Raw genomic sequence first — 11,590 nt, 5'->3', positions numbered from 1 at the left:
TGTGACTTCAATTTTTGTTAACAAACAACTTCATTCTTTTTCCTTTTGTTTTTTACTACTTAATACACACAAGTAGTTTAGTTTATTCAATTTAATGTTATATTTTTTTATTATGACATCTCACAATTCATTTAAATTTGCATTTCGATATTTCGGTTTATTTTAAGAATTGCAATACCATTAATTCCTCACTTTGGCCAGCCCTTTTGCGCGCCCTACTCTTTGAAACTTGTCTCGTGTTGAATTTTTGTCGAAGTATTGTTAAGTACTGATACTCTCGTTTCACCAGCTATAATAATACGTAGTGCAATGTTATTTTGACCAGTTATTTCTGGAATGTGCATCTTAACAAGATTAAAAGACTATAATCCAGTGTTTATGAATCATCATAGAGTCTTTTTACTTTCTATGATATTACAGTAGTCTTATTCTATTTTTTTATTTTCAAGGATTTCAATTGTTATTAAGTATTTGTGTTGAAATCTATCTACGGTTTTCATAGTGAATAGGCGCCCAAATATTTTGTATACCAGTTTACAGGGCTGTTATTTCTTCATTTATCCACAGTGATAATATGCATTAAGTGAACAAAACGAACAATGGTGAAATGTATATGTATTTACGTGAACACCTTGGTATGTTTATCAAATTACAAGTTATTTCTTTATTACAATTAACGACATCTAAAGAAAAAGCAATAATTATCGCAACATTCACGACTTCGTAAACAAAATCTGCCTTTATCTAAACATCTTACACATGTACCAGAAAAGGGTGCTTTCAAATCACATACTGTTGTATCACAGCATCTTTGACCAAATGGTAATTTACGACAAAATGTCCCAAGATTTTTACAAGGTGAATTATTTTCTCTCCAAAATTCACTTGAAGTACATATAACTGGAAAGAAAAGAAAAAAACATTTTTATACACTAAATTACTTATTATCACAAACAGAAATAGAGATTTTTATGAAAAAGCTACAGCTGATGGTGATTGTATGATTGGATGTTCATTACGATCTTGGACTGACAGTAAAAGTGAAAACCATATAACAAAATTTGCATTGAAGTACCAGTGATTCGTTTTTAAAAGAGCTCTGCAAGTTTTAATGAGTAATATTGTTCGATGAAGCTCAATTTTGTCATGATATTAACAGATATTAGTAATAGTATTGGAGACGATTGAGTATTATAACAAACTGGGCTATTTAAGAAATTGCTTGTTTCCGAATCAGTTTCCCTGAGTGTTAATTACAAACCCTATCGAATAGTAAGACAACTATATAAAGACTATAGAGGTAAAGATCCTATTTTTAAGTAAAAGGATATAAGCTAGTTAATAAAATTATCCTACGGTGTTTATTTAACTTGATATAGACTGATGCTAAGTTAGATTTCGAAACCTTTTCTGAATTCCATTTAATCAGCCTCAGATTGTCAGAAGTTTTTGTTATAACTTGTGGTTTTGTACCTTTGGTTCTTTGTTTTTACCCTGTCGCCAATTGTTATAACGCTCGGTTTTACGTTGTCTAATGTTATAACGGCTAGGTTTCAACGTTTGCACGTATAGGACGTTAATTTGCCTTAGACGAATATCTACACTAGATTCCCTCCCAGTGTCTATTCTACAAGACTTCAACATAACTGAGATCAAGAACACGTGATTAGCCTGACCACAACGTAAATATATTTCCACGCCAAAACCCGACACAATCCAACAACAATTAACAATCAATAATAAGTGAGTAATAGCAATAATAATAATAAGGATAAGGGAATATATAACTCATCTGACACCTGTCAGACTATCCACATATTTGACTAAGCAGAAAACCAATCATTATCATCCTCGGCCACACATCAGTTTTATTTTTACGTTCAGTCATGTAAACGCAATTAAAGAAATCTGTCGAACTCATCCATGTGAGGTCTGTGAATCTTCTCTCTTCACTCAGACTTCTTGAACGTTGTGTTAGAACAGATAAGTAAGTGGAATTATTCAGTGTGTAGTATTGTGGTGTGTGCTACTTATATTGGCATAAGTAGTAGATGATGTTAGTCGTGAACAGATCTGACAGCAGAGAGACAAGAGGATCGAACAGTAAAGAATGGAAACAGAATGCAATTTGTATGAAAATGCAAGTACAGTGAATTCTGAGTCATTTTGAGACAATTGATGGACATTTTTCAAATTAATCATTTACTTTATGATTGTTAGATTTTATTAACAAGTCCTGTAATTTTGTGTTAAATACATTCGATTGTCCCTACTGGTGTTCGTGTTCACTACAGTATTACCAGGGTTTGACTTGATAATTTCAAATGAATGATATTAATCAAATAATGATATATTTTTTATATTCCAATTAATAGAAATCAGGGATTTCGACGTTTTTCAACTTGATTCAAGCTACATTCTTAGAAACCAAATAAGTTTATGTTCGGTTATTTTTTCACTTATCTACCCTCTGATGAAGCAGCTCAAACTTAGTTGCGAAACGTCAGAAATTCTCATTTATATTCATTAGGCTATCACAAATATTTCGTTAACTTATTGTGTAAGATTACTCAGTTTAATTGTAGACAGAAGGTTTAAGTTTTGTTGATAAGCAAGGAATTTTGAGAGATTTAGTCGAGCTAGAACTCAATAGTTGGTAGAGAGTATCGGAAAAACATAATATTAATGTTTGTAATTAATCCTACTTAATTCTAACATTTTTAATCTTGCTCGACTTCGTAAGTATCGACTTTTTCGTTTCCATTGTTTTAGACAATATTTTTTGAGTTAGATTCAATGATTCAGTTTGCTTTGAATTAATAATACTTTGACTATGAGGCAATTTCAACATTCATGTATCGGGACGGAGATTGAAGAAATGGTAACTCCTAGAACTATCGTAAAGATTATTACTTTATATTTTTTCATAATATAATCATTAAGTAGGTAGACTACTATGTATATATATGTTCCATTTATCATGAGCTATCTTTAAACCATTTACCTATTGCTATAGGATTTACTATTCTTAATGTGTTGTCAGTCCACCAATTACAACTTGTACTATTCTGAGCCATTTTAGGTTCTTTTATGTGTAATTGTTGTTTTTGCATTTTTTGGTTTGAAGCGGTTCAGTATGTTTACACATTAATCCAAATGTTTGAAACATAATAGAGGTGATGTTTGCTCTTGATTATTTAGACTCAAGACAGGGAATAGAGAAGGGATTGCAGATAAGGAACCACTCAGAACATAACAACATCGGCTCATGGTCAACAATGCTAGTCAGGTGTATAATTGGTCATGTTATAGGTATTATGTTATAATAAAAATAGTAGACAAGAAATATAGAACATCAGAATTAGAATTCATTTTCTTGACTTTATCATGTGATTTTGGTCAGTGGTCTTAGGATACAGCAGATATTATCATATTAACTCAAATCTGTCATAAAAACACAGCTATAAGCATATTTTCTGAGCACTTACATAAATGAACTAAAGCGTGTTGTTTATTCTCTATATTTCATGGATTTGTTAAACCCAAATAAAATTACATAACTTAGTAATTGCTTAGTAAAATGTAAATGAAACAAAATCACTTAATTATGAAACGATCTGATGTTAAATGGATTTTTTTTCGATGAGCTGAATGGTTTGAAGCTTTTATCGTTCTTCTGAATGACAAACTTCAAGTACAAGTCCTTCTATCTAGTTCAAAGAACAAAACTTCAATAAAACCATCTATGTGAACTATAAATCTTCTCCAACCTCTCATAATCTAATATTAAGTTTTCAATTTAAAATTGAATAAATAATTTAATCTTGTGAAAATTTAGGAAATTTACACAGATTTATGAATAAATTTTATTAAATATGGAGTAATATACTACTTTTAAATAGCTTTATAAGATTACCAAATTGGTTATATAGTTGAATATGAAATTAACTAAATGGAAATTGTAAACTTCATTTACATTAAACAATATTTAAATTGAATAATTTATCTGTTTTTCTCTGTTATATGCTAAAAAGATTGTTAAATTATGTAGACAATAACTATTATTAACAGAAGGGGTTTTGTGAAGATTTTAGAAATCTCACTGATTGAAAACACCGTTGGACGCCGGCTCAGTGGTCTAGTTGGTTAAGCACCTGGTGCTAGACTGATAGTGCACTGCTGAGGAGTCCCATACTAGGACAAAACGGCCGTCCAGTGTTTCCAGGTTTTCCATGGTGGTCTAACTTCAATGGACTGATGATTTCAATCAGTGAAATAACCATTATTCATCTTTGTTTAGAATGCTTATGGATCAAGGTAATATCAAGGCAAAACGCACAATATACAAGTATGTTAATAAGAGATTAATCAATTTCAGTTCTAAATAACAATAAGAAGATAAAAGTAAAACAATATCAAGTGGATTGAAACTTCACCCCATTGCACAAGGAAGTGGCCATCAATACTCAATAGTTAAGTCGATAACGCGATGATGTTTGAAGTGTACAGTACTGGGTTCAAGTCTCGGAATGAACATCAACTATGAGGTACAGGTACATCCAGCTGATGAGTCATAAATAGGAAGAAACGCGCGTCCTGGATCCTACGGCTTACTACTACCCATCGTTGTTTAGAAAACCTGTGAATTAAGATAATATCAAGGCAATATGCACAGTATGAACGTATGCTAATAAGATACTGATCAATTTCAAGTTCTAAACATTAATGAGAAGATTCAAGTAAACAATATCAAGTGAATTTAGACATGTTTACGTTGGACAAATTCATGTATTGTAAAAATATGTGGTCACACATTAGTTCACTTAGACAAATGAATAAAAACACAATAATAATAACACTTTTTGATGTCAGCATTATTAACTTATCACAATATGATAACACCGAGATAATTTAATGGTCAGCATATTATTCATTGAGAATATGCTAATTCAATTATGAATTTAACAATTTTACATAAAAGAAATGACCGAAAGTAATTTTTACTCAGCTTGTACTTTCACTTTGTTTGTTTTTTTTTTGAAAAAAAGATTTAGTTGTCATCTTTGCAATCATAAACTGGCTTACTTAACTCTTTGATTGAAAAATAACGTATAAAAAAAAGAAATGTGATTATCAATGGTTAAAGGATCAAGTTTCTTTTCGTGAATTAGTTGTAAACCCTACATCTCTGTGAATAGATTACTCAATGAATGAAGGCATATATTGTAAAGTGTATAAACTTGTCCTTACATTAAACTAATCTGATTACTTCATCTAGTGTAATTCAATTAGTGAAGTATAAATTATGATCATTCAATCTGAATCATAATAATAACGAAAATCAGTGAACAGTTTTATGGAACTTTATGCTACAGTATAGCTAGAATGATAGTTATATTATCATTGTATCTAAATTTTTGTATACATAATTAGATCAGTCATTGTACAATTTAAATATGAATGTTTCTCTACTCATTTTACTCAGATAATGTACAATTTTAGTGATTTCAGATATCTGATATTACGTTTAGCGATTGTGTTAAGTTTGAGTAGAAATTTTCTGAAGTAAATTTCGATTATAAACCAAGTACACTAAAATATACCGATCTGTTCATGCTTAGTTACTCTGATTTATTTCATAACTGTTGAAGGAAAGTGAATAGTTAAAGTGAAAAAAAAAAGAAATTAACCAGTTTTACTATAAAAGTTTATTGTTGTTATACGACTACACTTATGCTTCAGGAGAAAAAGTCAATATTTACAGGAAACTTTAGTTGACCAACTTAAAAAGCATAAACTGATTGTTGTAAAACAAATCCAAGTTTATATATATATATATTCAATCTAAACGTTGTTATCTTTTTTCTAATTTCTTCACAAAGAACGATCATTGAACTAAGCATTGGCCTCAACATAATATAGCACTAAGCTTCCTTTATTTAAATTCACTTTTCCTATTTGATATTTATGTGTATACAAATTAACCGTCGATAGAATAAAGAATAAGATATGAGTTTGGAAAAGGGACTTAACATATCACATCTGCCATCAACTGGTTACCTTATATTGTTTTCGTCTTTTATTCACAATTGATTGATCACTAAGTGGTGATCAATGTCATATGTATCAGGTCCTTCTTAGTGCAGATCGAATGTTATCGACCAAGTTGAAATGTGGCCACTAGTCTAAGTGACTCGACATTGCGTGTTCTATGTTGAAATAAGATAGTGGTTGACGATAATCAACAGAAAACCCTGAACTCGGGTTTCGTACTATTTGGCACTCGTCATGAAGGTGTATCTGTAATCTTGGAGAAACTGGTGTTCCCTGACGGATTTGATTCAGTGCCACCCAGCTTCACCGTCAGAGACGTTACTATCGGGCTATCCGGACCGCGACTGACCTCCTGTAAAACTAAGATGTATTCACAATTGATTTATCACTGAGTGGTGATCAATATCATGTACGCTAGATCCTTCTTAGTGAAGATCGAATGCTATCGACTTTTTATGTAAAGTGATTTCAAATATTAAAATATACTAAGTAAAACAAATTATATGAAATCAGGTATTCGTAGACTAAACTTTTAAAGTAGAACTGAGCCTTCTGTACTATACTTAAGAATACTACTAATTACTTGTTTACAATCATATGAACTAACTACAAGAAAACTTTTTATGGATTGAAAAATGTAATAAGATACTATACATTTTAATGAATTGGCAGTCAGTGCTATTTGGATGAACTAATCAAAATTAAACATTGTTATTTAGATCGGTTTATATTTACATGTTATTAGACAATATTATCCTAAATCTATAAACAATGTAATTTAAATCATTTGATTTCATTTGATTATATAAATGACAAATAATATCAATGACATATTTCTAATTGATAAAAGATCATAATAGATCACCTATTTATCTATAGGATGTCCCATATATTATACCATAAGTGTATTACGTAATTAAGGTTATTATCAATAAACTTTTACTAAGAAACTAAATACTGATATTTCGTGAATCTGTTATATAAATAAATATCAGAAGGGGTTTTGTGGATATTTTAACAGTTGAAATCATGAGCTAATTGGAGCTAGACCACCATGGAAAACTTGAAAGCACTGGATGGTCGCTTCATCTCACTGTGGGGCTCCTCAGCAGTACGCATCCAGGATCCCGCCTCGCGAGATTCGAACCCAGGACCTATCATTCTCGAGCGCGAGTGTTTAACTATTAGGCCACTGAGCCGGCCAGCATCTAACGGTGTTAATGGTTAACTTCAACTAATCCATGAAATTAAGCGACACATCCACCATTGTCATCAGTGAGTTACTATCTCACAAGTGACCCGGTTGAACTCCACTGGTCACTACTTCTCACTAGAATTCCAAGAAATACCTCTTGGAGACCGTCATTTGTGAGCATATGTTGATTAGTATCAGAAAGGGTTTTGTGGATATTATAGTAATTTTAATAATTGAGATCATGAGATCAGTGCTTCCAGGTTTTCTATAGTGGTCTAGATTAAATTGACTCATGATCTCAACTACTAAAATATGAATAAATATTGAAAAATCTAACTTGATCAATTAATCTCCATGCAAGTTTATAATATTCATTAAAATTTTGTAACATTATTATAATGATACAATGAATTTCTATTTACTAATTTCGAATGAACTATCATCCTCTGATAATAGTGCTTTACTCAACTTTGTATTAAGCTAATATATATATATATATATATATATATATATATATATATATATGTCATAGGGAAAAGAAAAATCGTATTTGTGACATTTCGTAACTTAATGTAAACCATTTTTCCAGAGTAAATAACTAATCGAATCAAATTGACACCGAATTTCAATAGTACAAAGAAAACAATGACATAAAGTTACGAAATGTCAGAAATACAATTTTATACTTATTGGGATTTCACGATATATGTATATACATGTTATATCCTAGCGAAGATTAAATTATGGGTAACTTATGAGAGTTATTAGTGGATTAATATTATACATATGTTCTTATTGTATAACTATTGAGTAACTAAATTATGCATATTTATATTCCTCTTATTATAAGCTTTGTTTTGACTTATAGACTATTATTATACGATTTTCTGTTCTTAGGTTATGTTCAGTTGATTAATTACTATCTCAAATGATCACGGCCACTTGCGAGCTTGATCTTATACGAATGTTATTTCCTATTTTATGGTGTGATGTGGTCTATCTGGCTTGTATATAAACCAGGTATGGTTGAAATAAATGATTCGTATAGTGGAAACTGTTATTGGTGTCCTGGACTCAACTGGCAAGGCTAGGAGGAAAACAGACCAATAAGAACGCTAGACTGCTCATACCGGTCGTTGGTTTGGTACAGTGCTAAGATTGTATAAGTCCTGTTCCGATTGGTGAATAAGTCATGTGATAATTAACCGGGCTTAAAGTCATAACAATATTTTATATACATATCATAATAATGTATTACCATTGATCCCATGTCAAATGAAGTTGAAACAAATTGTCATATCTTCATTATTTAGTATAAGTTGAAGAGTGATACTATAATCCGGAGCCATTAATTTCTTCATTAAAGATTTGGGAGTAAATGCTTTGACTGATTAATTGTATAGGATAACGTAGTTCTTTTTGGAGTAGTTAGAAAGCAATCATTCACATTTCAGTGACCAGATCAGATTTTAAGAAACTTTCAATCTACGGTACTTTAGCTTAAGAACAATTATTGAAATGTTTTGGTCACAAATTAATTACCCTTATTTGAAAAATGAAATTCGAATCCAGTAACTGAAGAATTTCTACCTATAAAGGTACTGAACATACAGTTTGTAATGTGTTAAAACTAAACCCGATGTATCATCTACCTTGATATGTATTACTGATCAGAATGTAAGCTCATCACTTATTACCTAATATATAAGAACGAACTCCAGTTATCACAACCAACACCACAGAGGTGGATTTAACAACTACACCTTCAAAAAACTCCTTTTCTTATTTCGCTATTATCGTACATTTCTTTAAGTTTCGAATAATACTGGTCGTTCCACCTACTAGTTTAGTCAGTTTTGTATCAAGTTAGTCTGATGTGGTATTTGTACGAAGTAACGATTCCTCTGTACTTGATTGCCCGCTGATTACGAATTACAAATATAATATGTACATTTCAGCTTATCTAGTTCTAACTGCCTTAAATTGCACTATTTCGGGAATTCTTAGCAAATTAATTCACATACTTCTAATTATCATATCTGAGTAACTTGCACATTATGTTCTTGATTATTTAAACTTTCAAGTATCCTTTATAGTGGAAGTTTACGTAGAATTATGATACCTGTTGAAGTATGTTAACATCCGATATCCAAATACAGATATCAGCACTCCAGAAAGAAGTAGAATACTTCAGACATAACCAACTTCTTAGTATATTAATCAACTGTGAGATCTGATTTTGTTCAATCTGTAATTACAGATCAAATAATTGAAGAAACGTTCTGACTACATAACCCGTAAAATTTTGCGAACGCGTACGCTGTATACTGAATAACTGTAAAAAGTACTCAAGTCCAAATCTATAAAATTTTAGGTGAACTATTTTATGATACATTTAAGGCACTTTTTAAGCTAGATGGCGATAGGTTTTTGTTAAAATAAGTATGTTATTAATTACAGTTAAAGTTAATGTCCTGAACATTTTGCGGAACAATAAAATTTACTCACCTTTGCCGAATTCAAAAATGAACCATATAATAACAGTATCAATGATGGATTACAGTTTACAAATGAATATACTTACATACTACGATAATGATAAAAATACCATTCCAAAATAACCCGATTCTTCTCGTAAGTGTCATAATGATATATTCGGTTTCAAAACCACAACACTATTATATATATATTGTTTAGTTTACATGTAAACTAATTTATGCACATGATTGTGATTTACAGGCTTGATTTCGGTCATTGACAGTCACAAAATGCCTTCGCATTATACACAAACACACAACACAACCCCATATATATATATATATATATATATATATATATATATATATATATATATATATGTCATAGTGAAAAGGAAAATCGTATATATATGTCTGAGATGAAAAACGTTCGACTAGACGCTCCAGATTGTCCTGTTGACTAAGATGACCGACAAAATAATGACCATATTTTACTGCTGTAAATAACAAAGAGATGCAAACAATCTTTTCAGACGGAGCAATTTAGAATTTGCTTACATTTATTAAAGCAAACAAGTTGACAGGACCTTATGAAAATAATTCACCACATATGTAAGTGACTGGAAATTCAGTAGGGACAAAAGGTCAAATCGTAAGTTCAAATGTATGGGAAGCCAATGTTATAAGAATACCGCTACTGAAATTGTTCTATCGAAAAATAACATGTTCATACACCGATGACTAGTAGGTTGAGCAAGAGAAAAATTCAACTGTCTGATACTAGTTCACCATAAATTATGACCTATTTGAGATTATCGTAATTCGTCAGACTGTTCAAATTCACAATATAATGTGTCGCGAAATTTCATCATTTGATTTAAACCAAGCAGTTAATTAATGCATGTACATATATGTTTTTATATAGTTTATATGGTTTATTGATTTATTGCTACCAGTACGGTTAACTAGTTTCCGCTCAAAATATACCATACATATAAGCCAATTTATTGACACCTAAGATATTTCTCTTAATTAGTCAATGTAAAACGTCATTACTGTCATGTTCAGAAAGTGGTTGTCTGATTTCTGTTAATTGACAGACGATTTTATTAGGTCATCTGCCAACCTGAAGACTTTTAGAAAGGAATATCAGTGAATAATAGAATTATTATAAATTCGAAAATGTTGTTACAGCAAGAAAGAAATACATGCGCCTGAATTTTACTTTTTTCACATTGTCCCGTTCATTCATGTGAGAAGCTGAACATGTCTATTTCTCATTTTCTAAACTATCTGTCTTTTGAACTTGTCAGTAGGTGCTACTCCTTATTACATATATCTAGTCCAGTTAATGTTAGTATATGCATAAATGAATATTTAAAGACAGTTGGTAGCTGAATGGGTTTTACTTCCCATCGCTCTCAGTTGACATCGGATTTGTGGTATACAGCGGTCATTAACTGTTTATTGTGTTTTGCCAATAAATATGAAGTGTCTTACATAGAAAGGTGTCTATAACACCTGCGTAAAACATAACAACAGGCAGGAGAAATATTTATTTATTGAGAGAGGTTAAAAAGTATTTACATAATGCATAATACATAGTCTACAGTTGTCCATTTGTATCTTCTAGTGTGTTCTAAAATCTGAACTGTCTTCGCAACTGGCATCAAAGTGTCCTGCCAACATCGTGCTTTCGATGCACAGAAACTCACTACTTTGTCAGACAACTGTTGCAACTTTGACACCAACTTCCGTTACACACTACTTGCAAACAACCTTGTGAGTAGCGTCCACTACACCTGTACTTTTTGATTATGACTGTGGTAGCTCTTTAAATTTCAGCTTCACACAATAGAACTGT

General features: G+C 31.1%; 1 protein-coding gene across 1 annotated transcript; it reads right to left on the bottom strand.

Annotated features, from left to right (window-relative positions):
• Positions 1–600: 600 nt before the first annotated feature.
• On the bottom strand, positions 601–9,906 carry MS3_00010822 (uncharacterized protein). The gene is made up of 2 exons (XM_051219218.1): positions 9,834–9,906; positions 601–900 (listed from the first exon to the last, which is right to left on the bottom strand). The coding sequence occupies exons 1-2, from the start codon at positions 9,892–9,894 to the stop codon at positions 674–676; spliced, it is 288 nt and encodes a 95-aa protein (XP_051068291.1). The 5' UTR covers positions 9,895–9,906; the 3' UTR covers positions 601–673.
• Positions 9,907–11,590: the final 1,684 nt, after the last annotated feature.

This window comes from Schistosoma haematobium, chromosome 2 (genome assembly GCF_000699445.3).
Source record: "Schistosoma haematobium chromosome 2, whole genome shotgun sequence".
Classification (NCBI taxonomy): Eukaryota; Metazoa; Platyhelminthes; class Trematoda; order Strigeidida; family Schistosomatidae; genus Schistosoma; species Schistosoma haematobium.
Note: the sequence above shows the minus strand (reverse complement) of the source record. Positions and strands in the feature narration are given on the sequence as shown.

Coding starts and splice junctions, on each gene's coding strand:
- MS3_00010822 (XM_051219218.1), bottom strand. CDS start 9,894: ATGACACTTACGAGAAGAATCGGGTTATTTTGGAATGGTATTTTTATC. Junction 901..9,833: donor TTTTATCATTATCGTAGTAT/GTAAGTATATTC, acceptor TTTTCTTTCCAG/TTATATGTACTTCAAGTGAA.